At 45.7% G+C, this 27130-nt stretch overlaps 1 protein-coding gene across 3 annotated transcripts in view; it reads left to right on the plus strand.

Annotated features, from left to right (window-relative positions):
• Positions 1-27130, plus strand: part of LNX1 (ligand of numb-protein X 1) — a 162622-nt gene that overhangs the window by 101896 nt on the left and 33596 nt on the right. For 2 of the 3 annotated variants that reach the window (XM_054989517.1, XM_054989518.1), the window contains 4 exons: positions 1924-2079; positions 16139-16341; positions 23581-23952; positions 26803-26937. In XM_054989517.1, coding sequence (XP_054845492.1) covers positions 1924-2079; positions 16139-16341; positions 23581-23952; positions 26803-26937 — 866 coding nt within the window. Of the gene's footprint in view, positions 1-1923; positions 2080-11388; positions 11548-16138; positions 16342-23580; positions 23953-26802; positions 26938-27130 lie in introns of all 3 variants that reach the window. The other variant, XM_054989515.1, reaches the window with a different exon arrangement.

Genomic DNA, 27130 nt, shown 5'->3' on the forward strand with positions numbered 1-27130 from the left:
CTGAACTACTTTTAGAATATTTACCTGTCAGAAATGTTATTCCACTTTTGAGAGAAAAGACTGCTACCAGTTATTCTGAAAACAAAAAGGGATTGGATATGGAGGAAAACATAAGGGACTTGCCAGAGCAAACTCTGACATGTTATTGGAGATTTCAGGATTCAGGATGGTTTACTGTTAGTAGACATTGACCTGGTTAGCACAGGCAACCCTGATCTTGTCAGATCTCAGAAGCTACCAGGAGACCCCCGAGGAAGATCAGCGTCTCACTGCAGAGGCAAATTGCCTCTGTTAGTCTCTTGCCTTGAAAACCCCACCAGGGTCACCATAAGTCAGCTATGACTTGATGGCACTCTCCACCACCACACTGCTAGTACATCACATTTTTTTGTTTACACTCTAAGAAATGGGCCAGTAGGATTGTGTCAGAATGGAGTAAGGAGGCACACGGTACTGGCGTAGTGCCCCAGTGGCCAGGGGCCGGAGTGCAGAGGCCAGTCACAACCAGGCAGGAAAGAGTACACAGAGGCCAGTCCAGGGCTGAGGCTCCAGAAGTTCAGCAAGTTGTGGTTGTTCAGTGCAAGCAGTCAGGCTAGGCAAAGGCAGGCAGTCCAAGGTCGGGCTTTCAGGAAACAGGCAAGGCAGACTGAGCGGCTTCACAGCAATTGTGCATGTTGTATCCACTCCCAGCAGCCTCTCTTGGCTGGTTTTATATCCCCAGGCCCTAAGGGCAGGCAGTCTCTTGCTCGAGAAGGCTCCTGAAACTACTCCTTCTCATCATCAGGGGGCAGCTGGCGCCGGCTCAGGAGGCGTGCACTTTGCCTCCTCGCCTGCTGTTCAGTTCTCAGCTTCCTTCTTCGCCGCTCTAAGGGTGGAGGTGAAGCTGGAGGGCTGGGGGCAGCTAACTGGGTTTCTCCTGCTGGATCAGAGCTGGAAGGTGTCGGCTCTGCCCCAGCTGTTGGTTGTGCCTGCTAATCTGCATCCTGATGATCAGCTTCTGTTCGCTCCTCCTGTTAGATGATAACCAACTTCAAGTAGTTGAAGGGCTGTCATATAGAGGATGGCACGGAGTTGTTTTCTACTGCCCCAGAAAAAAAAAGCCCTGGTAAAAGTCATCATAATAATATGTTAAAGGTTTGCACAAATAATGTCATAGGAATAGGTGGCTGCTACTGCCGCTGCCACTGCTGATGAACGGTCAAAATTATTCATGCATTTTAAGTTATTTTTTGCTTTTCTCCACATACGCTCCCCTTTTTGAAAGCCAGTTTGGTGCAGTGCTTAAGAGCAGGGGGACTCTAATCTGGAGAGCCGGGTGACTCCCCCCTCCTCTGCTTGAAGCCAGCTGGGTGACCTTGGGTCCGTCACAGCTCTCTCAGAGCTCTCTCAGCCTGACCCACCTCACAGGGTGATTATTGTTGTGGGGATAATAATAACATATTTTGTAAACCGCTCTGAGTGGGTGTTAAGTTGCCCTAAAGGGCAGTATATAAATTGAATGCTATTACTATTATTATTTCCTCAGCACACCTTCAGAATTTTCATCTCTCTTTGGTAAATGTTTAAATTGCATGGCACTCAAGCTTGTGTGCTCCCCAGGTGAAGTCTGTAAGATCATCCCATTTACTGTGTGTTATCCTCAGATGCACCAGGGGGGTGGTTTTATCTGATCCCCCCCAGACTATTCTACCCCCAGAAGCAGCATTTCGAGGTGTGTTTGGGGCTGCCCTGGGAGGGAGTCAGCAAAAATTGCTCTGCCCCCTTGTGCCGGGTGGGATGAAGGCCCGTATGTAATAGTGACTTAAGGCAGAAAATAGAGAAATGTTATCCTCAGTCCTCTCCATTCAGCAGTTCTTAGTCTTTCTGGTTCTATAATCAAAGACTACTTCACTCTATCCCTTTTTAAAAATTCTCTTTTTACAGCTCGACATTTCGAACGTTCCACTATAAGAAGCAGGTCTTCTAAGAAAATAAATAGAGCTTTCAGTATCCTTCGGAGGACAAAAAGTGGTAGTGCTGTTGCTAACCGTGCTGAACGGGAACGAGAGAATGTGGGAAATATGGTTGCCTCGGAGGAAGGTAATGATTTTATTTGCATCTGTGTTTGGACTGTGTTTTCTATGATGATTAAATTCAATGCTCGCGAACCAATTATTTTTTAAAATACTTCATTATTTAGCTCTGATCTATAAGAAGCATCCAAAATTAGGAAATATATATTATGGAGAATTGGACAGGATTCTTACAAATCAAAAATCTTGAAACTGACACAATGTTGAGATTTTCCTTTGCAAAAGTGAATGTATATATACTCACAGCTCCCTTTCATTTACGTAGTATATACGCTAGGGTTACCAGGTACCCCTCCCCCCTAGGCAGGAAGTTGGAAGCCCAGCACCTACCTTTTTGCTGACCTTCTCATGTGCGCATGCTCCCAGCCTGCATGATGATGTCACTTCCAGGAAGTAATGTCATCACGTAGGCCACATGCTACCCTGGGAGTATTCCTGTGTACTGCAGGGGCCCAATTTGGGCCCAATTCGGCCTGATTCAGGACCAAATTGCCCCCAATTGGGCTGCTGTTGAGCGCGGGAGCACTCTTGCACTCTACAGTGGCCTGATTTGGCCCAAATCCAGCCTGATTTGGCCCAAGGCACCCCCCCCCCCGCCAGTCAGGTAAGCAGGAACAGGCGGTGGAGGGTGGGAGCAGGGGACCCCATAGTGTACGCTGAAGAACGTTGCACTGGATTGTATCATTGGTCTGGATTTTTTGCCAAATCAATCACTTTGATTTCTGCATATTGTCTGATACATTTAATTTCTTTTCCACAATGGATGTCTGTGAAAATACAGGAAATGGGTCTTCTTCCACACTCAGAGCGTAGCCCATTCACCGAAAGACAGAAAAACAGATATCAAACTTTGTTCATCTGGGTCCAGGCCCAACCAAGGATTGTAGAAACTCAAAACTACAGCGCCCAAGCTTCCCCCATGCTGTGGGTACATGGGAAGATAGCACCAGCCTTCCTCACGCCCCCCCCCCCCAACCAGGCCACTGCAAGAAGACACTGCCTGCCCTCCTTGTGCCCTGACTGTAGGTCAAGGCCTGCGGCAGGTCAGGACTGTATCCCCCTTCCTCATCCCCTGGCCGTGTGGCCGGAAGCCACCACCCTCCTCCTTACACCCCCCCCCAGTGGTAAGGCATGGCAGAGAGAAGGAGGAACTGGGCCCTTCCCATCTCTACCCAACCACAAGAGAGGGAAGAAGAGAGAGAGTAGGCTCCCCCCCAGCTGCCCCTGGTCACCCACTGCGCAAACCTTAATGCTGTGGGCTGGGAGGAGCAGATGGGCTGTTTTGTGCCACTCCACTTCTGGCACCATAGGTGCTTGCCTAGCGCCACCTAGTGGATGTGACATTCCTGCCTGGATCTTTCTATGTGCCAATGTCACAGGTAAGTATTCTGGCATATAGGTTGAGACATGGATAATTTTTGCTCCAATGACTTGTATACAGTAAAGCAGTTAAGAAAACATAAGTGCTCTTGGCCTTTCTCAAAAGGGGGCGGTGATTTCTGCCAATTCTCCCTCCTGCTACAGGCTGCTGAGACCAGTTCCCAAATTTTGTTCTGAGTGATGTCCTTGGATCTTCAGGAACAACATAATGGGGGCATCTTGAGCGGGAAGGGGGGAATCAGTGGAAATGGCCACCCTCTCTTTTAACAACTTGAGTGCCCTTATGTTTTTGGTATGTGATTGGAAACAATCCGTATGAACAGTTTCTGTAACCATATCCACAGTGAAATTCCTGGGAATTATGCCCTTTGTACAGTTGATATGATGGAAAAAATGGATGATCAAAATTGGGCTTCATCCCAACTTAACTATAAACAGACTGTTGGCGCTACAAGTGACATTTTACACGTGAAGGGCACTGGATCGTTTTTGCAAGTCTTTCTGGGAACTGAAGTCCCTCTCCCCCACCCCTTTTCCTTCTGTTCCTTCCCCTCTCTGTTAGAATGGCTGCCTGAAGAGACAGAGAAAGCCTACGGCAACAGCAGCGTTTGCAAATCATCTTGCTCGGGGATGGGGAGGAGGAATGCTCTGGAGAAAGCTGAGAAAGTTGCAGCTGCCCGCCCCCAAAGATCGTTGAGAGCAGGCTTGTGACCAGAGGAACGATTTGCAAAAGCTGCTGTTGCCGCAGGCTTTCTCTGACTTTTCAGGCAGCGATTCTAACAGTTCTAACAGAGAGGGGAAGGACACTAGGACTTCACCGACATGTCAGCTTTCTCCAGAGCATCCCCCACCCCCCAAGCAAGACGATTTGCAAAAGATGCTGTCGTAGGCTTTCTCCGTCTCTTCAGGCAGCCATTCTAACAGAGAGGGGAAGGAACAGAAGGAAAAGGGGTGTGGGAGAGGGACTTCAGTATCCAGAAAGACTTGCGAAAATGATCAAGTGCCGTTCACGTGTAAGATGTCACTTGTAGCGAGGCTCTAAGACTCTAGCTTGCAGCCATTCATATCAGGAGAGCAGGGTTTGAAGAAGACCACATTTAACCAAGGCCCAGTTGCCTGTTGGCTGTCCACTGGTCCCATCTAGTTTCTAGAAGCATCCTGATCCATCTGAATTGGTATACCTTTAATTCTGTGGAGGTTCAGGGGCTGGATATTGCTCAAATGGTATTTCCTATTTCATGTCTTCAGTAAGGTCAGCTGCAGTTCAGACAAGTTTAACTGCTATATTATTTTAACTTTCCTTTTGGTAGCTTTTAGCTTAGGTTCAATTTATGTCTAGATGTATGTTCCCCTATAAACATTTAGTCAAGGTGTCCTTTTAAAAGATCCAGGTTTGTCCCTGCATTGAAGCCTACAAAGAGAAATGAAGAAGGGAGAGACCACCAGGAACTGTTTGATGTTTCTTAAGCTAACACAAATGTCACTGTTGCCGTACAGCTGCTGAGGGACTCTAGTAATTGATGGCTGAATCATTTTACCAGCTGACAAATGCTGGTTGGAGAGATTGCTAGTGCGAATCTCTAGCTAAGTACTAAAATATGGTTGCCTGCCACAGCTGGCAATCTGCTGGGGGACAGAGACAGTTGCATTTGTGTCCTGCCAACACATATCCACACTGGTACAAAACCAGAATTGGTGTCCTCATGTCAGGGCAATACTCTAGAGTTTTGAGTGAATATGAGAGTGTTGGCCTGTCCAGATCTGGCCCTGAGAAACAGCCCTGATTTGGAGTGAGTGGGCAGGGCCCTGCTTCCCTCCCTGCTGCATCCCCTACCACCAACAAGCTCCCAGGGTCCCCACTCACCTGGCCAGGAAGCTGGAGAAACTGGCAGGAGGCACTGGGAATGGCTCGCTGGATCCTGTAGCCTCAGCAAGGTATGGCAGGCTTCTGGGGTGCCCAATGAAGCTGCAGACAGCAGAATGTCATTGGCCAATGCAGCAGCAGCAGCTTGGGCCCTGATGAGGTTGCAGGGACCACTCCAACCGCCCCCAGACTCACTAGGGCAGCAGAGCGAGCCCCAGGATCCAACCGCCACTAGAGGCAATGCAGTTGGTGAGGCAGAGGAAGGACTGGAGCCCTTGGAGGTTCCCAGAGGAGGGCGAAGCCAGGGACTTCTGCCCCAAGTGTTGTGGACAGCATCAGGGTGGGATGGAGAATCACCTGGTGGTTGACAGGAAGGGAATGAAAGGAGGGCTCCTTAATCTGGCTGAGGAGGAGACAGGAGAGTAGTCTGAAGAGCCACACACCCCAGAGACCATAGAAAGTCTTCCAGGGACATGAAACCCAGCCCCCTTACTTCATAACTGAGGCCAAGGGAGACCTCCAGTGGTGACCCATATGATGGTGGAGAGCCAGGAGGAGCTCCAGCTTGGGAGGAGCCTCACATGGCCCAATGTGATGATGATGGAAGTAATGCCAGCAACCCCTAGCCCCATTTTCCCCCACCAGCCTATGAAGATGCAGTGGGGAATGTGGGCGAATGCCTGGAGGTCTTCCATTATGGGGCCTATACTGAAAGGTTTCATTTTTGAGCTGATCTAGCCAACCATCTCTGTAGCTTGGGGAGTCTGTGAGAGTGGCATTAGGAAACAAGCCAGGTAGGTATACATCTCATGACACTGTAGTTAAGTCTAGCTGTGGTGAATAAGCCAACTTCAAACCACAGTTTCAGATCCTGATCTGAAGTTCCCCACTTCACTACAGTTAAAGGAGCGGATCATGGCTGTTTCCCCACGTCTTAAAAATAGCGCTCCACACACGGAAAACTGGCAGATTCTTTGCGCAATTTCTGACATCACTGTTTCCAAAAGGGAGGCAGTTATGATTCCATTTTCGTGGTGCCACAAAAATAGAATCATAACTGCCTGCCTCCATTTTAGAAATGGTGACGTCAGAAATCATGCAAAGAACTGCCAGCTTTCCGTGAGTGGGGCACTATTTTTAGAACATGGGGAAATGGCCCATGTTTGGAATATGATAATAACCATAGTTAGCTTTATTAAACATGGTTTCACATGATGTCTGTTTCTCACAGTATATCCCCGATAAGTTAGGATGGAATGAACAAGCAGTGAAATACACATTTCTAATGGATGTATATTGCCAATAGGAATTGTCCTTTCAGCAGCAGGCACGTTTTGGCACTGCAAAGCCTCCTTACCATCCAGCTTATACCAGTTAATGAATATTTGTATAATTATTCATGATTTATAATGGTTTCATTAAAGAATTTGCAACAGACATCACATTTACAACTCATATACAAAAATGTTGTGGCAGAAACTGGATGGAATTGTATCATTTTTTAACCCATGTCACTCAAATTAGCTTTTTCCAGTAGAATAAAAATCATGAATTCCCACATGTTGAGGGAAACTTTAATTGACTCTGTTTGGCAATAACGAGGTCCCTCTTCTCTCTTTGTCTGAATAATAAATCAAGGCTTCAAACTTGGTGATCTTAAAGCAGAAAAGATTTATTATGTGAAGTTCTCAGATATGTCTGATGCACATGCTATTACAGCAGAGGGTGCATGCCAACAAACAGGCAGCCCCTACATTTATACCTTGACACGGGCACAATGCAAGTAAACGACAAGGATTATTATAAGAATATATAAACAATCAAGTGAATGTCTGATGATGTTCATAACATAATAGATTGATAGGTTGAGATTATGTTTCCCTTCAGGTCATGTAACATAAATGATCAGAAAGACTCTGTAATTATCTCCACATTGTGGAGGAAGGACATACCCAAGGCTGAGAACAGGGAAGGAAGGAAACATATATAGCCTTCATTTGTTCTCAGAATGCAAACTGAAGGTACACAGCAAGGGTGTCGTGTTATTACAACCAAAATACAGGATGGAACGAGGGGTGATGAACACACAGGGAGAAGAGTTCTTTAGTCAATTTAGACCACATATAGAAAACAATAGAGCACTCCAAAAATTCCCTAACACCAAACAGTATCATCCTAAGCAAAGTTACCCTTCTAAGTGCATTAATGTAAATTGATTCAGAAGAGTGTAGCTGGGCTTTCAATGGCTATGGACTCCTGGCTTCTAGGTATGGAGCAGGCTAAAATAAGTGTTTGGCACAACCATGGGTAAAAGATATCCCATGGTGATTTCTTTACATTAAGGGTGAACATTGCCTTTATTTATCACATATATATATATCCTGACTAGAGATGGGCACAAACAGAAAAAAAAATCGAACATGATGTTCGTTGTTCATTGCCATCCACGAACAGGGACTCAAGAACTACCACGAACATGGCCCTGTTCACGAACATGTTCGTGGTTGGCTGTTCGTGGGGGCCAGCTGGCTCTCCTCCACCCATCATCCAAGTCAAGATCCCTACTGCACCACTCCCAGAAACCTGACCTGAGCAGGCACCAGGAAAGGTACCAATAATAAATAACAGCTCGGCCCAGAGCCTGGCAGCAGCCCTGGAACTTGAAGGGGTAGATCCCTATCCCACCACACACAAAGAAAATTCAAGCTCCAATGCACTCTCTCAAAATGCCAACAGCAACTGTCTCTCCACTGTCTGCAAAGTCAGAGCTGGGAGCCCCCTCCCCCCTGGTCTTTGCTCCCTTGTAACAAATTTGGAGCTCCACACTTGAAAGGAAGACCTGTCTATCAAGCTAAATTGGGCTTAGATTGGGGTTTCCATGGCAACAGCAGGAGTTCAGACAATCCCTGCCTAAGTTGCCAAGAGAATTGGTTGCAGGTGCCAGACTGTCTGGCTTGACAAACAGCAAGACGAACAGCAACGAACGAGGCCTGCAATGACCACCTGTTCATTTAGAATGGGGCCTCACAAACAGCTTGTTCACGACAGCAGATTGGGCTGTCCGTGGCTTTTTTTGGTTCATATTGCTGTTCGTGCCCATCTCTAATCCTAACCACCTGGTGTTTCTTGCATGGATTCAGAATGCTTCGTTTCAATGGGAAGGGTTAGAAGTTGATCCAGAAGAAGATGAGTAAAAAACTTGGTTCATGGGCTGGACACAGGATAAATACCTCTTAACAGTAGTTGTGATAATATCTTTTTTTAGAACAAACAACTCTTTGCTATGGGTTTCAGGGTTATATGCTGATGAGTCCTATAGGGATAACTTACATAGTTAAAAAGATAATGAAACAGAAAAAAATAACAAACCAGATAGTTTATGCTAGAGATTAGTCAGAATCTGGAACTAGCAAGCCTGTAAAGACAGGTTTGATTTTCAGTAATAGTTTGTAGCCCAAAATGGCAAAACCCTGTTAGCAATAATCTCAGAGGAGCAGACTGATGATGTGGTGATAAGCAGAGCATAAATAGCTAGATAACCAGAGAAATCTGTTAGGATGTCCACTGTTTACAGTAAGTCATTGATTTAGTTGGCCCTTGCAAAGCAGATAAAGGAGCAGAGACAAGGGAAATGTGATTACTTACTGATCCATCTAAATAAGAACTTACTCAAATTCAGTGATATATTTTTAACTTGGAAACAATAACTACCCAACCTGCTTTTGAAAAGATTAAATATACACCAGAGAAAATGTTAAAAGTGGAAGGAATTAAAAATAGCAAAATTCTCCTGAGGAATCCATTTCTCTAAAGAAAATATAGAGTAAATATAGTGGAACCCACATGGATTCAAGAGGAAAAGGGGAGATTTCATTCCCTCCTACACTGGCCCCTGCCCTGATTTCCCTGTCTTGCTTTGGCCTTGCTTGCCTGTACTCTCTTTGCTGCATTTCTGCTTCCTTCCACACCAACCCTCAAAGCTCTTTCCACCTGTCCTCCATCCTTCTGGTCATTTCTTCTTGTCCTCTTAGCCAGTGTCTATCATGCCCCCAACCGATTGTTTACAGCTCCCAAAATGTGAAAGTTTTCATATTTTTTGCAATCTGTGAGATATGCAGAAAAATAGCCCCATGTTCCCTGCCCCTCCTGGATCTGCAGCGGGAGGCATACTTGATATAATAAGCTTTCCTATGAGCATAATGGTTGAAAATCCATAGGCAAATATGGTAGCAAAAGTTCATTCATAGGCAGGTGTGTGAGTTATCATACGATGTCAATAGGTACTAAATTAGCACATATATATAATATATATATATATATATATATATTAAGGTTGGTTTTTCTGTTTCCTGCTGTCTTCCACTGAAGAAGTTGTTAAGAAGCTGTTTCAGCCATGCTTTATTTCTCAGACTCATTAACAGTCATAAGCTTTACTTTTGCAAGGCTAATTTTTGGAGTAATAACTATTTATATTATGAAGTGTCAGACATTCTTGACGCTGGAATCAAGAACTTCACCTCCTCAGGATACTGAAATTCTTGGCTATGTGCATGTGCTAAGACCTTAAAACCTTGCAGTATCAGCTGCTGGCAGGTAGTATGGTGTCTAGAAGGACTAGACCTGGCATAAATCCCAGTAGGTTTAATTCTCCGTTCCAGCTGAAGACCCCAGCTCCAGCAACTGGCCTCAGCCCTGCTTTTCCAATGCATCACAGAAAAGGGGGAGTTAACCCTTTCTGTGCACACAGTTTTTGTAATTTTATCATCTAGGAAAAGTTTGTCTACGGGGGAAAACTTACAGGCACTCATGGGATAACAAGCATTATTAAAACCTCTCTCAGCATCAAAGCCCCAATCCAATTTGAAGCCTCAAAGGCTGGTTTTATCTTTAAAAAAGAGGGAGTTTCTAACGATAGATTTCCCTTGTCTCATATATTTCAAACCAGTTTTTTAACTGGAGATGCATTAATTGAATCTATATGAATGCTTTCTCTGAGTTATGGGCCTTCTGCTATGTCATCTGTTAAGATCCAGTTGACTTATTTACAAAAATATGTGTAGATATTGGGGAGAAATATTTTCTGGTAAATATCACAAGAAATTCCTTTGGGTATAAAAATCAAGAGATTTTCTTTGTTTTTTATCATTATATATATTTCCAGTTAAGCAAAGACAGTGCATTAAACTGAACTCTTTATTTTTGCCATTCTTATGACTAGAGATGGGCACGAACAGAAAAAACAAACAAACATGATGTTCATTGTTTGTTGCCATCCATGAACAGGGACTCACGAACTACCACAAACATGGCCCTGTTCATGAACATGTTCATGGTTGGCTGTTCATGGGGCCAGCAGGCTCTCCTCCACCCATCATCCAAGTTTGGTCAAGATCCCTACTGCTCTACTCCCAGAAACCTTACCTGAGCAGGCAGCAGGAAAGGTACCAATAATAAATAATAGCTTGGTCCAGAGCCTGGCAGCAGCCCTGGAACTTGAAGGGGTAGATCCCTATCCCACCACACACAAAGAAAATTCAAGCTCCAATGCACTCTCTCTCTCAAAATGCCAACAGCAACTGTCTCTCCACTGTCTGCAAAGTCAGAGCTGGGAGCCCCCCTCCCCACTGGTCTTTGCTCCTTTGTAACAAATTTGGAGCTCCACACTTGAAAGGAAGACCTGTCTATCAAGCTAAATTGGGCTTAGATTGGGGTTTCCATCGCAACAGCAGGAGTTCAGACAGAGTTCAGACAATCCCTGCCTAAGTTGCCAAGGGAATTTATTGCAGGTGCCAGACTGTCTGGCTTGACAAACAGCAACGAACAGCAACGAACAAGACTTGCAACAACCACCTGTTCATTTAGGATGGGGCCTCACAAACAGCTTGTTTGCGAACAGCAGACTGGACTGTTTGTAGCTTTTTTTTGTTTGTATTGCTGTTCGTGCCCATCTCTACGTATATGATACATTAAAACATTAAAAAAACAATCATATCAGGAACAAGGAAATAATTCTTCACAATACAGTGAACTAGATTTTTTTGTACATGGATGACATTTTATTATTATTCACAGATCCAGTGTGCCCCACACCATTCCTTGTGCACAAAACACAAAAGCATGCAGAAAAATCACGAAGCAGAACCGGCAAAAGCAAGACAGAAAGTATACTTCTTTCTATGTTTAGCAGTTCATCAATATATAAGAAATGGAAGTTTAAAGGGGCAAAGAAAGGTATGCAAATCTTAGTTTTCCTTGTGTGGAAAACTTTGTGCAATAGAATGAAGAATAGATTTTAAAAGTAATTGGAACTAGGGGTATGCACCAAAAAAAAAAATCTGGAAAATCTAGATCCCTGTTTTAGGAGTCCCCAAAATATCCAGGATCCCTGAAAACGAGGTAAGATTCTCTAACCCAGTTCTGCAAGATAAAAGGATCAAAAAATTATTTGACCATTATTCCCTATAGCGAAAACTATCCAGCGGTTGGGACTGGTTGTGGAATTTTTCAAATTTGTAGGTAACCTTGACTGTACTCTTGACTGTACTCTAAAGACACGCCCCCACCCCCTGGAAGTTTCAGGAAGATTGGACCCCGAGGGACAATTCTCTGGGCCCTTGAAGAAGGTGCTCCCAGCTAGACATGGGCACGATCCAAAAAATAATCCCGATTTAGCTGATTGTGATTCTGCGGCGGCGCCAAACCCAGGTACTCGAACCTCGCCGATCAAGTCCCGTTTCCGATACAGAATCGGAAATCAGGAATCGGGAATCGGGAATCAGGAAGGCCGACGCGGGAGGGCGCCCCACCACCAACACTCCTCCAGACCAGAGTGACCAGGCACTAGAGTGTGTAATACTGTGTGAGCCCTCAGCCAAGGAGGTGCCCACTGAGCTTGGCCCCAGAGCTAGACGGCAGCCCTGGAAGCAGAGAGAGACAATAGAAATAGAGCCCAACCCCAGCTGCAACACTCCCCCCCCCAGACCTGAGCCCTCAGCCGAGGTGCCCTCCAAGCTTGGCCCCAGAGCTAGGCAGAAGCCCTGGAACCAGAGGAGATAGCTCCCTATTCCCTAATTCCCTATCCGCTGAAGCCCAAAGCTAAAGCTCCCTCTCTCTCTCTCTCTTGTGCTTTCTCTCTCCAAAAGCGGCAAATGAGAGCTTGCCTTTGTCCCACTCTACCCGCGAGCGGAAAGTGAAACTTTGTTGCGCAGCACATGGCTATTTATAAAGCCTGGGTCTGCAACGCAGGAGGGCTGTGTTTGGCCGTAAGAGCTGCCTCTCAGGCTTTGCAGGGATGAGATTCAAGTGCCCATGGCTACAGAAGAACACCCCCTTCCCCCGCCCTCCCCTCTCTTCTCTCAAATGGACGAGACGGGCGCGCGCTTTTCTAGCTGCTCCGTGGTTGGAAGGAAGCCCTGCTGATCAAGGAAAGCTGGGCTTCCATTCGCATTTCCAGGGCAACAGAAGGAGGGCAAACAGCTCCGGCATTCCCCAGGCTCCGTTTCCACGGGGCTCCGTTCCCTCGGAAACAGATGGCTGGCGCAAGACTGTCTGCAGACTGCAATCCCGAAAGTAAACTGATCGATCCGATCGAGACCCGATAGAGCGCCCCACCCAACCGCTGAACCAGGAGCTGTGGATGGAACCGATCAGCTCGGTCCCGATGGTGCAAACGCCAAAATCGGGGCAATTTTCAGACCGTAATTCCGATCATGCCCATGTCTACTCCCAGCCATTCTCCTTTGTTTCCTATGGGAGAAATATTTCTAAGTAGGTTCTTAGGCAGAAAGGCACAGGGGCAAGGCAGCTAGTGGCCAAAGGCACACTCTCAAATGCAAGAAGAAGCCCAACAGAACCAAACTGCCCCCCCTCCAATTCAAGTGCCTCCTGAGCAAGCTGCCCAGCCATCCTCCATGGTTTCCTATTGTGGGAAAATTTCCAAGCTGACTCTCAGGCAGAAACACACAAAGACAGCCACTGGACACAGACACACTCCTAAGTCAAAGCTCAACTCAGAGAAAGCCCAACAGAACCAAGGGAATGGAATCTTCTCAGAACCAAAGTGAAGCAAGGGGACCAACATCAAACTAGAGAATCATGTCAAAACAGCGAATTCCACCCAAACCAAACTGAAGCAAGGGACACTCTGCAACTTAATCCCAACTGAACCAATGTCACTTCGAAAAGCCAGGCAGACACAAATTGTTCTTGCGTGGATTGGCCACTCACTCATCCCTCCCTACCTCATTCCTCCCTCCCTCCTGCCTCCCTTTCCCCTCTGCCTCCCGCCTCCCCCTTCCATCTTGGAAAAAAAGTGGGAGATGCTAGGGAAACAGCCAACCAAGAGGCTGAAACCGTGTTTCCCAGATTTAACTGTATTAACCTGGATTTATCTGGGGGGCTTGATCCGGGGCCCAGATAGGTTCTAGGATTCTCTAATTTGATCCAAGAAAGCCAGATATAACCGGATCAGCAAAGCTCTGTCTTTTTTATCTGGCTCTCGGACCTGGATCGCATACCCTAATTGGAACACTTGAGGTAGGAAAGCAGGATTGTTTTGAATAGTCTTTAGAACACTGCCTGCTTCTTGTATGAGTCAGGAAATAGAGATACATGGTTTGATTGGCCCAGCCAATATATATTTTTTGCAACCAGCCTGTCAAAAAGACAGCATTGGAGTTAATTACCAGTTGTAGTTCCAAGTTTATTGATCATGGAAATGCCTTCTGAGGGGACATTTTCTGTGTATACCAAAATGTAAGGTATTACTATAACTAATTTCTGTTTGCAAATAATTGTCAGAGAGGTACACTTACCCAAGTGTGCCTACCACTATGCTGAATATGCAGTAGTGTAGCAAGCCCAGGGAGTGTAATTTTCCTCATTTTGGAAAGGTATAGAATAGAATGAGCTGAAGCTTCTTGTCCAAACAGTGGCAAGATAAGTGAGCCCTGAAAACATGGAAGGATTTTTAGACAGAGAATGCATTGGATGAAAAGCAGCCTTGAGGTAAATCGATGGCTCTCTGCCTAAAGTTGCTGGATGAATGGCATCACAAATTCTTTTTCATTTGTGTGTGTGTGTGTGTATGAGAGAGAGAGAGAGAGAGAGAGAGAGAGAGAGAGAGAGAGAGAGAGAGAGAGAGAGAGATTCTCTCTACATGGGACATCTGACATGTGAAGAACACGTTTCAGGAAATGCAATGTTAGCTGGGAAGGGTAGTTTAAAAAGACAGAGCTGGCAGCAGGGCAAAGGCTATACACTGGAGCTGTGTGAAGGGACTGTGAAATGCCAGAAGGAAAACTTCAGCCCATTATAACCTCTCTAGGTCCAAGCCCGGCTCTGGAAGGCAGCTCCAGCCCATTTCCATTCCTCGCTGCCCTCTGGTTGCAATCTCACACAGTTTTAGACTGGAGAGGTGAAACTGACAGAGCTTCTGAGGAGCAATCTCCACTGGCTCTGTCGTTTTAAACTACGCTTCCCAGCTTACATTGCATCTCCCTACACTTGACAAACATGTGTCAAGGCATCTCATGTAGAGAGACTCAGAGAGACAGATAAGTTTCTAGGGAAGAAAAGAGAAGATGGAGAGAAGAAAAGTTGGGGAAAGATAGGGGAAAAGATGGAGAAAAGCAGAAAGAGGTAGCAAGAATGTCAGAATTCCAATGATTTTAACATATGAAGTTAAAAAAAGAGGCTACAAATGGGATTTAAAGATGGAGGCTCATATCTGACAATATTGGTGGAGGAATTGTTGTTTTGGCCTGCTGCATGCCAAAGGCTAGAAAGTTTCTTCCTCTTCAGTTTCTCCAGGGAGATGAATTGTGAGTTGTAAATGGTTTGCTTTCTTTTGCAAATATCCTGGTAAATTGGTTGATTCTTTTTAGAAATGTCCACTTCAGCAAGGTTCCCTTTAATCTGTTTCTGTTTGCAGTACAAGAGACTGATCAGATTTTTAAGCAGTTTCTCGGAGAAAATGTCACATAAATTTTTTCCAGAGTTTGTAGGATAAGTGGTTTGTAGTGGATTTTTTTAGTTCACGGTCCCTTAGGACCTGGATTAGCCTGGATTATGAGGACTCCTTCCTTTTTCCACCCCTCATATCATCAGATTTCCCGAGTGTGAGTTTTTAGGAGTCAGACCTCCCCTCATAACATCAGATATGAAGGGAGCTCTGACTTTCAAAAGCTCTTACTCGGGAAATCTAATTGGTTTTTAAGGTGCTGCTTGACCCAAGTCTTGCTCTTTTACTCCAGACCAACACGGCTACCCACCTGAAACTATAGATCTATGGGACCGCCTCTCACTATACATGCCCCAGATCTGGTGGAACACTCTGTCTGCAAATACTCAGGGCCAAACGGACATATTATCCTTTCGTTGGGGCTTTAAGACAGAGTTGTTCCACCAGGCATATGGTTGAGGCTGGGGTGTAGGTGTGCCTCCCCGCTAGCCTCCTGTATAGGGGGTGGGGGGTATTGTGACCCCCGCTGAGCTTTCCATCAGACTGGCTGCTCTCTTCATCTCCCGCTCCTTGAGTGTTAATGTGGCAGGGCATATTTTGGGGACCACCATCTTGAGTTTTATTGTATGAACTGATTTATCATTGTATAATTTTATGTATGTTTTAATGTGTTTTAACCTGGTTGTTTCTCCGCTCTGAGCCTGCCATGGGGAGAGTGGACAAAAAACTGAATAAATGAAATGAAATTTGCTGTTGAAACCTAGTTGGATCAGCAGTAGAAAATCTGCAGATGTTTGTGTTGAGAGTTATTCTTTTAATTTCTATGTTCCAAATAAAAGCCTTTTTATGTGTGTGTTTCAGTGTTCCCAAGGTTATATCACCTCATCCCAGATGGTGAAATTACCAGCATTAAGATCAGCCGCAGTAATCCCAACGAACGTCTTGCCATTCGGATTGTAGGAGGCAGCGAAACGCCATTGGTTCACATCATTATACAACATATCTATCATGATGGAGCCATTGCCAGAGATGGAAGATTGCTCCCAGGGGACATGATCCTGAAGGTATGTCCTTACACTGGGGGAGCAAATGAGAAGGGACTGTAAGAACGTAAGTCGAGACGACCTTCGTAGAAAGCTTTCCAATTTGGTTTGAGGCCATGGAAAACAACATCTGAGAGGGGGCAGAGGGACTGAAAGAAAAGAAGAACAGCACATTCCTCTTCCTACACATCCGTTGCTGCAGATTCATTTCGTGGTCTCAGAGATAAAAGGTTCATTCTACCAGTAATCCATAATCTAATTAAATTTAGTACGATATGTTTTAAGATTCCTTTTGTCATAGATTCAGTATGCCTAAAGCCAGGGGGTTTTTTTTATCACACTGTTGTGAATATCGTTGCCTATCTCTGAAGGACAACCTGAACTATGAAGGCCAGCTTAAATATAAACTATCTATGAAGGCCAGCTTCAGGGGCCAACTTAAATGTTACAAACCACCGCTGATTGCCATGAAGACCAGGGCTTTTTTTCAGGGGGAACGTGGTGGAACGGTGTTCTGGAACCTCTTGAAAATGGTCACATGGCTGGTGGCCCCGCCTCCTGATCTCCAGACAGAGGGGAGTTTAGATTGCTCTCCATGCCACTGAGCGGTGCGGAGGGCAATCTCAACTCCCCTCTGTCTGGAGATCAGGGGGGCGGGGCCACCAGTCATGTGACCATTTTCTCCGCAGGCAACCCACTGAGTTCCACCACCTCTTTTCCCAGAAAAAAAGCCCTGACTAAGACCAACAGTCCTGTTTCTCATCCCCGCATCTTTTAAAAAGTAAAGCATGAATTGCAATTTGATTTATTTCCATTGTTTACAGTCCGCCTTTCTTACTGAGACTCCAGTGGATTACCAGTGTAAATCAATCCTATCAATGGCTAATACATTCATTAACAATGCCATAGGATAGGAACTGCAGACATTTGAACAGGAACAGAAATCTGAATACAATGCTGAAGGGAAATATATGCAATTCGACATGGGACATTAAGTATAGTCCACAGCTCCTGTCCCTTAGCCAAAGCTTCTCTTTGAACCATTTCCTTGCAATACAGCCTTCCTACCTGTGTAAAAAAGCCCTCCTGAATAATTCAATTTTGCACAGTTTTTGGAACGCCAGGAGAATGGGAGCCCTCCTAAACCCATCAGGCAGGGCATACACATGTACGGGTTGTTGTTGACATTGTCCATTTGCAGAAGGTGCTGTGGCAGAGCACAGGGAAAGAGGGAGTCCTGTAGATATGAGGAACCAAGGCCAAGAAGGGCTTTGTATGTGAGAGCCAAAACCTTACATTAAGCTGATAACAATGGATAGTCAATGGAGTGATGGTAGAATTGGAGTGATATGCATTCTCTGCCTAGCTCCTGATAATAACCAGGCTGCAGCATTCTGCATGAACTAGAGTCTCCAAACTGACTTTGAGGGGAGACCTATGTAGAGTGCATTACAGTAGTCTAGTCGGGGCGTGGATCCAGGTGACCAGATGGAGGCCATCTTCCAGATCAGACTGAGCTGGTAAAAGGCCCTTTTTGCAGCTGCTTTTACTTGCTTCTCTAGCAGCGGTGTGGGATCCAGTATAACCCCTCGGCTCTTCATTGAGAGTGGGAACACACGAGATGAATTTAACGTGAAGAGCACTTGATTGATCCTGCACACTTTCCTGGGAATGGTTGTGCTACCCTCCCCCACAAGCAACTGGAGATAACCTGAGAGAAGTGGATTTTCTTGCAAGGAACAGCCGCTCAACTGGAGAGATTCTCTTTCAAAGAGATTCTCTCAAAGAGAGACTGGAGAGATTGATTCTCTTTCAAAAATCCAATCAGCTGGTTTTCCTTCAGGAGCTCAGAGGGGGATGTAACAGGAGGGGGAGGTGGGAGGGGGATGTAACAGGACCCTGCAGGAGATGAAGAATGGGAGGGACTGGGCTTCTCTCTTGCTTGCAAAACACCTCAGCTTTTTCCCTGTGTTTTGTTATGTCTTTCCCCACCCAGCCCCTCATCCCAAGCTCTCAGAAAGAAAGAGAGGCTGTGTGTGTGAAAGTCCCTCTAGTAGTTGGGATTCTCCCTAGCTGAGAATCACATTGAGTGGCTGGGGTTCTTTTTTAACTACAATTCCCAGGGATCCTTGCAGGATCCAACACTCGCCTGTGCGTCTTGTGTGTTTTGACCCTGTGTCATCCAGGGTCAACTTAAGCTCATTGCAAGTGGGGAGCACAATGTCCTTTAAGCTCTCTGCCTTCATAGCCAGCATCATTTCCATCTGGTTTGGGCTGAGTTTCAATTTTTTTTGCTTTCAGTGTTCTCCGGCCGTGAAAGCCTTCGAAAATACAGACTGTTGCTCAATAATGCTGTCATCAATATATCTAATCCTCACATTGGCCAGAGCTGTAGATACTTAAATCCAGAGATTGAAACCATGAAGACATCTCTTTCTACAAACCTGAAAAACATGCCGGGTTTGCAGAAAAATCTGATATCTTAAAAAAAATATATTGAGGGTTAAAAAAAATGCAAGTTGCAGAATCAGTGCCCTTAGTGGCCAATGCCATCAGTGGCCATTGCTAGGCAACCACAATGCCAAATCTGTGGATACTTATATCCAGAGACTGGAACCATGAATAGACATTTATACAAAGTTTGCAGAAAAATCTGATATCTTTAAAAAAATACATTGGGGGGGGGGGCGCAGGGCAGATAAAATGCAAATAATAGAAGCAATGCCCTCAGGCATTGCTAGGCAACCACACGGGGCCTCCAGCTTTCAAGCCTTGGTTTCTGTGAGTAAAAGGCAGGGAGAGGGAGCAGTGCTGGTTGGACATTCAGGGGAGGACTCATCAGGGCCAGCAGCCACCACAGGATGACTTGCTACCATGTGACTCCTATGACTCACCCTGGTGCAGCTGCTTGCGACTGTTCAAGAGAGGCCACCCTATGAAAGCCACTGTGCTGTAGGGGTCAAAGTTTCAGACTAAGATTGGGGAGACTAAGGTTCAAATCCCCAGTCTGCTATGGAAGTTCACTGGGTGACCTTGAGCCAGCCACACACACTCAGCCTAACCCAACTCACAGGGTTCTTGTGAGGATAAAATAAAGCAGAGGAGAATGGTGTACGCGGCTTTAGGTCTGCACTGTGGACAAAAATGAGGTATAAAGTAAATAAAGAACAAATATAGATAAAAGTCATGTTGGTAGGCAGGAGAGAAGGAAGCAGGGAAAAGTGAGGATATGGGGGGTTGCTAAGAGGTTGCTAAGTAGTGTGGGGAAAGGAATATTGGGGGGAATGAATGGCTCCCAGGAAGTCCTTGCAGGTTTCCTCCTGTGCAACTGGGCTGAGCCAGTGTACCAGCACCACACGGCTGTGCCGTAGCTTTCCTGGGGAAAACGCTGCAGGGGGAGAGAAGAAGGAAAAGCTGAAAACAGGAGAGCCGATACAGATAAATTGGCTGGTGGGTGAGAAGGAGAGAAGAAAGCAGGGAAAGGGGGAAGCTATGGGGGTTTCAGGGAAGGGAAAGAGGGGAAATTGGGGTAGAGGAAAATGAGATGCCCCCTACAGGTAATCTTATAAATACTAAAAAGTGAAAAATAAATGTAAACGTGTTCAGTGTGAATCAATGTGCATTTCATTACCTGAAGCCAGGACATTGCGGAACATGCCGGCAAAAATGCAGAAGATTGCGTTTTCTCGCGTGAGTTTTGTGTGACATCGCGCAAAACTTGCGCGAGAAAACACGATCTTTTGCGTTTTTGCCAGCATGATCTGCAACATCCCACAACGTTCCGGCTTCAGGTAAGCTGTGCGGAATCGGCCCATGATAATATATCACAGAGTGGGTCCCCCTTCGAAAAATGAATTCGTTTTGGCCTAGATGGAGCTTTGTTTTGTCTCTGCATAAGACAGCTTCTTCTAGGTTGGATCCAGATTAAATTGGCAATTTCCATCTATTCCCCCTTCTGACCCCCACCCCCCGCCAAATACTGTTCCTGGGAGTTCCCCATCCCACAGAGCTGCAGTGCAAATGGACAGGCAGGACATTTCCACCTTATGGATGGAAAATTTAGTCTGGATCCAACTTTATTTCTTTCTCCTCCATCCCTTTGCCCACCATTCTTTCCCACTTGCATTAGCAACTAGGACTTCACTTCTGCTTCATCTCAGGCCTGAGAGAACAATGACCTGAATGGACCAGTGAAGCCAGAGTGATGAGTTACAAAGGAGGAGAGGCTTCCTAGACCACTTTAATGCTTGTGAAGTAGATGATACACTTTGTCATGCTGTGGAGGAGATGGCTATGTTTTACACAGCATTTAAAGACTGCATAGATAACGTGCAGCAGTGATACCACCAGTTGCACAGGCAGTGCAAGTTGAGGGCAAAGAACAACAACACTAAAACAGTGGTGCGGCAGGAACAGTTGTGTCACTTGACTATACTGCCCCATATGTTCTGTTGACAATTCTTCAGGGGGGTCTGTATAGGGTTACCAGGTTCCCTTGCCCTCCTGGTAGGAGGGGTGGACCTGGCTCTTACCTTGTCCTTTCCTCCTTTATTTTTTACTTGCACGTGTGGGCCCACAGCTGCGCAGTGACATCACTTCTGGTGATGTCACTAGGTATTTATTTATTTATTTTATTACATTTCTAGGCTGCCCTCCCCATCAGACAGGCTCAGGGCGGTGTAACAACATCCAGTTTTTACATAAAGTTTAAAAACAATAAAAACATTATTAAAAACATTAAAACACTATTCCATATACAATTAAAATTTCTCAATTGGTGGATATAAATATTAAAATACAGCATTTTTAGGCGCAGGGCTTGGCTCTTGCATCATGCCCTGCGCCACACTTATGAGCTCCTGCCTGGGTGGTGGACGGTCCTCAGTGGCATGGCCGGCGAGAGGACAGCCTAGCCCCCACCAAATGCCTGGCGGAACATCTCCGTCTTACAGGCCCCGCAGAGAGATAACAAATCCCGCCGGGCCCTAGTTTCCTCAGACAGAGAGTTCCACCAGTTCGTAGCCAGGACTGAAAAGGCCCTGGCTCTGGTAGAGGCCAGACAGACCCCCCTGGGGCCAGGGACCATCAGCAAGTGCTTATTAGCTGACCAAAGTGACCTCCGGGGAACATATGGGGAGAGGCAGTCCCGAAGGTATGCTGGGCCCAGTTTGCATAGGGCTTTATAGGTCAGCACCAGAAGGCACAGGGGTGCGCACCTGCTTCACAGCAGGTCAATTTGGGGCTCAAACAGGCCCAATTCAGCCTATTTGGAGCCAAAATCAGCCCACAGTGAAGCATAGGAGTGTTCCCAGGGTGGCATAATGATGGCAGTGATGTATCATGCTGCACTGGGAGTGCACCCAGGAGGCCATTCCTGTGCCTTCCTCCACCGCCAGCCAGGTAAACGGAGGCGGGGGCAGAGGGTGAAAGCCGGGGAATCCCCTGCCCCCACTGGGGAAATGGGATCCCTAGGTCTGTATGATAATACCAGGAGATTTATATTATTATGCACCCCCCTCCAAAAATGTGTAAGAGCAGTATATCTAAATAAAAACACTTTTCCCGCTATGTCGCCATGGTTTTTTTTTTCCTTTGCTTTGTAATTGGTGTGGCCTCCTACTCTGGAATGTATGCACTGGAGCCAAAAAGTCCAAAGGAGGGCTATGCCAGAGGGCCAAGCTAGAAGTGACGAATTACACTTGAATGGCAAGTGAACAGACTCACGTGTATTCCTCCCTGTTCACTTGCACTCCACTTGCACTCCACTCGATCACTTCGTGACCAAGTTAGGCCTGTTCTGCTGTCCTTGTCTCTACCATAATATAGAAGAGCTATAGGGGGTTGCTTGTGCCATTCAGTGAACATTAGAAAAGTGCTATTTAATGTTTTGGACTTGACTTGTAGCACATTTGTCCAAAAGGTTGGCTCCCACTATATTTGTAAGAGCACTGCCCTCCTTCACATCTAGTCACAGTGGTTGGGCTCGTGGTTGGGGCAGGGAAAGCAGATAACGCTGGTGCTGCTGCAAATTCTCTTTGGCCGTTTCCGCACTACTCACCTCCATCTGGAACGGGGCACAACGTCGTGAAAAAAACGTGGAAGACAGCGTCTTCTCGCACCAGTTTTGCACAATGTCGCGCAAAACTTGCGCGTGGAGACGCTATCTTCCACGGGTTTTTTGTGACGTTGCGTCCCATTCCAGATGGAGGTGAGTAGAGTGGCAACGGCCTTTCTGTAGCTGGGATAATGATTACTGTTATGTCATGAGAAAGCAGTTGCTCCATTCTAAGCTGCATGGATGGACACATTCATGGGGACAAATCAGAGAGGCAGGAAACTTTCTAACATGGGGAACTCCCATTGCATTTCATTGTAGCTGATTCCCTGTTCTCCAGCTTACTTTGCAGCATGCTAAATGAAATCCATCCCTGCGCTGAGCAGTGCAGCTGATATTTATGAATATCTTATTCCAAAAGAAGAGTTTTGAGTGGCTAGGGAAAGAATGCATCTTCCGCAGGGACTTAAGTTAGTGGGGTCAACTGCTGTGCTGCGAAACTGCATGTGCAAACTAATGTTGATTTATTTTTCTTAGAGCAAATTAGAGCTCTGGAAGCATTAGCACAGATTGGGTCAAATATCCCATCAAAACAAACAAACAAACAAAAAGAGGCCAAGCAAAACATTGGTATAAAGTATTTGGTCAGTAGCCGTTTCTAATATGTGTGATTTCCTGAATATTTAAATCTTGGATTCTCTGCAAGTGAAAATCCCCTTTGGTTCCATTAGATACACTACCTAAATACCAAGCAAAGTAGTGGATTATGATCAGTCCTCAGTGTTTCTTTTTCAGTTTAAAGACTGGAAAACTGGTGGTTTCATGTTTTGATTGTAATCAAAGAAATACCAGTAAAACACAAAAAGGAGAGAAGGGAGGTTTAGTGAAGGAATGCCTCTGGCAACAAGAAGCCGGTGGACTCGAGCTAAGTCTGCGAAGATAGGCAAGAGGATATTGGAGGCTGAGAAGAAACACTGACAACATTGAAAAATAGCCCTTATGTCTGGAGATAACGTGCAAGAGAGGAAGAAGACAGTACATTGTGTGCCGTCCTTGGAGGCTTGAGGGGGAGGATATTTTATAATGAAATCTTGGCCGCATGTCAGCGTAACAGGAAGACATCTGAGTAAATAAGCCGTTCGTCTATAGTGCCAGTTCCAGTTAAGGAGCCCTTTCCTGTTTTGATTTATGGTTCTGTCTCACAGGTAAATGGTATGGACATCAGAAATGTACCACACAGGTATGCCTTGTCAGTTCTGAGGCAGCCCTGCCAAATCCTCCGGTTGACGGTACTCCGAGAGCAGGTGTACAAGTGTCGAAACAATGGACTTCCTCTGGATACTCCCTGCACCCGGGATGACAGTGTTCATATTGTCCTAAATAAAGGCAGCCCCGAGGAGCAGCTGGGCATCAAGTTGGTCCGCAAGGCAGACGAAACGGGAGTGTTCGTTTTCAACTTGCTGGAAGGAGGCGTTGCTGCCCGAGATGGACAGCTTCAAGAGAACGACAGGGTTTTGGCTATTAATGGCCACGATCTTCGATGTGGAAGTCCAGAGAGTGCAGCCCAGCTGATACAGGTTTGTTGCAACAACTTCCTCATATTTCCTGAGCATATTTAATAAATGTTGCAATGTTTGGGATAAGGACTATAATGCATTATGTAAGCTGAGCAGGTAAAAATCTATTTGCACTGAAGGCAACTTATCTATGTTCCCTATATACAAACCGTTTGACAATATTAATAGAAAAGTGGGAGTCAAATTTATTGCATGCCATCAAAGTGACTGTCAGCCACCCACTTTTGGAAGCAAGCCCATTGGTTTCACAGGGATACTCGAGTGCAACATTCCCAAAGATTATAGACACAATGAGAAAAGATACTGCTAGGGATCATTTTATTGAGGAAACTGTAGATGTTGGAGGTCCAGGATCTCCCTAATGTCACATACATGTCCTGGCAATGGGACAACTTGAATGCTGCCGTGTACTGTATGAAGGCTGGCCTTGGAAAACTGCAGCTGGCACGAAATCTGACTGGCTTCTGTCTATGGCTGGAGCCCATGCCACAAGTACTTGAGAGGCTAATCCTTCTCCAGGCACAATTTAAGATGTGAATTTAAGGATACCTGAAGCCTTAAGCAGCTCAGCTTCAGCATTTGTAGAAGGACACCATGATTGATTGTACTGAAACCTGCTGAGAGGTCTTGGAAGACTAGCAGGGACAACATTCCCTCTATGGGGCAACTGGCCTGGATAAGCAAGGTGGGTTTCCATGTAGGTTTGTCAACATCCAAGTGGTGCCTGGAGATAGCCTGGAATTATGACTGATCTCCAGACTACAGAGATCAGTTGCCCTGGAGAAAAAGGCTGCTTTGGAAGATGGACTCTGTATTACACCATATTGAGGTCTGTCTCCTCCCCCAAACCCATCCTTCCCAGGCTTCACCCCCCAAATTGCCAGGAATTGCCCAACCTGGAGTTGGCAACCCTATTTCCATGGCATAGCTAGGCCTTAATCCTGATTGGAAAGGCTCTAGATACTGAGTTTCATCCAGGAATGCCTGAATTTATTCAGCTACTCCCTTTTGCAAAACCTTCTCCCCAAAGGGAAGGTTTGATACTTGTTTTTAATTATTCAGATCCGTGCTGTCTAAATATGGTTTCTATAATAATGATCAGATATAGTAGCCCTATATACACAAGATACCTGTGTACTGGGATAATGCAAGTGTACTGCCCCCATCTCTGTGTGTGCTGCACATGGGATGCCAGACCTCTTGCATCCTTGGGCGCTGGTGGGAGGAAATGGGGGAGCAGGCATGGTGTGCCTGCGTCATGCCAGTGGACTTACATCACTTCTGGTAAAAAACGGAAATAACATGGCAGACACTCTAGCATTTCGCAAAAACTCTTCTGTGCTAAAGCGTTTCCTCCTGGGGGTGCCGGCCATAGCAATCCCACACATGTGCCCCAATCATTGGGAATGGGATGGATTCTATATATGCACAGTTTGTACAACTTGTTTGAACAGAGAAATCGTGCTATGCACGTTGTGTGGGTTGCCGATTATTTTGTTCACCAATAATTGTTTGGAACAGGATCTCCCGTTTGCTGTTTCATGTTCCAATTTTCTTGTATTTTCTTTTAATATATTAAATTTTAGAGGCGGGGATTGACTAGTTGATAGCTCTTTTATTTGGGGGAATTAGGACAAAACCAGAGAAATAAGTTTTGATGCATTTCCAAGAGCTAGCCATCACCCTACCCAGGAATTTGTTCTTTTGCCACGGGTCTCTGGTGGGGGCAGGGGATCCCCCACTCCCTGCCCCCATTGCCTGCTACTGCTCAGAGCAGCCTTGCACGTAGTGTCATGTTACTTCCTGTAAAAAAAGGAAGTGAGACAGGGTAGCTCTCGGAATTGGTGGAAACTTGATGGGAAAACCATGAAGTTTCTGGCAATTCCTAATGCTACCCATGTCATTTCCATTTTTTTTGCCAGAAGTGACATGATGACACCACAGCCAGTGTCCCCTCTCCCCCAAACTGCACAATACAATTCCTAATGAGTTGGATCTGTGCATGTACTGCTCCAAAATGGGGCAGATAAGGCCCCCTTGGGGCCATTTTGGCTCCGGAAAATGGTGCAGGGGGAGGCAGGAGCCCTTCATGCTGTGGCCCCCCTGAGCTGACTTTTTTTTAAAAAAAAATTATGTTCCCTGCAGCTGCTGTGTGGCTGCAGGGAAATTGAGTTGGGTCTAGGAACTCATTAGAAATTGTATCATGCAGTTTGACCGTCAGTCTTTGAAACCCAACTTCTGATCAACAATCTCCCCCGTCACATCGTAACCTTTCTCAGTATAGGTCCTATTGGCTGATCCAGAGCACTGCTGCTTGGCTGCTGTGTCTCTGGGGTACATTTCTGTGCTCTACCTGTCAAATAAATGTATCAAAATAGTTCTTTAATTAATCAAAATGCATCCATAATGCAATCTGTACACCAAAAGACAACCGAGTAAGTTAATAATTTCATGGCCTGGATGATGAGCAATTTTAGGACAGCAATAGATCTGTTGGGGGAGAAAATTCCTTTACCCGCTAATCACCCAGGATGGGATCAGCTATAATAACATTTGATTTCTACGCCACCCTTCAGGACAACTTAATCCCACACTCAGAGCGGTTTACAAAGTGTGCTATTATTACCCTCATGACATTACCCTGTGAGGTGGGTGGGGCTGAGAGAGCTCTGAGAGAGCTGTGACTGATCCAAGGTCACCCAGCTGGCTTCAAGCAGAGGAGTCGGGAATCAAACCCGGCTCTCCAGATTAGAGTCCTGCAGCTCTTAGTGTTAATTAAGTCATTTGAAATGCATTTTAATTGTTTAATTCTGATTGATAAAGTGTTTTTATGTGTGTCTCAATATGCAGGCTAGTGTGAAGCATGTACACTTCATTGTGTCTCGACAAAGCAGGCCACAGACTCCGGATATCTTGCAGGAGGCTGGATGGGATTACACTGGTAGTCATCAACCCTGCCCTGCGCACAGTAATAGTCCTAACAAGGTGAGGCCTATCACTGTTTCCCCTCGTTGTGGCTTCTTCTGTGAAGGGAAAGGACGAGGAGGTCTGGTCCGCTGACTAATATGTGAATGTCTCTTAACTACAATCTCTGGACAGTATCGCCAAAAAAAGCCCATTTTAATGCTGTTATCTAAACAAAGAAATTGTGATTCTCTTTTGTTTATACTCTGGGAAG

Source organism: Eublepharis macularius, chromosome 10 (genome assembly GCF_028583425.1).
Source record: "Eublepharis macularius isolate TG4126 chromosome 10, MPM_Emac_v1.0, whole genome shotgun sequence".
In the NCBI taxonomy this organism is placed as follows: Eukaryota; Metazoa; Chordata; class Lepidosauria; order Squamata; family Eublepharidae; genus Eublepharis; species Eublepharis macularius.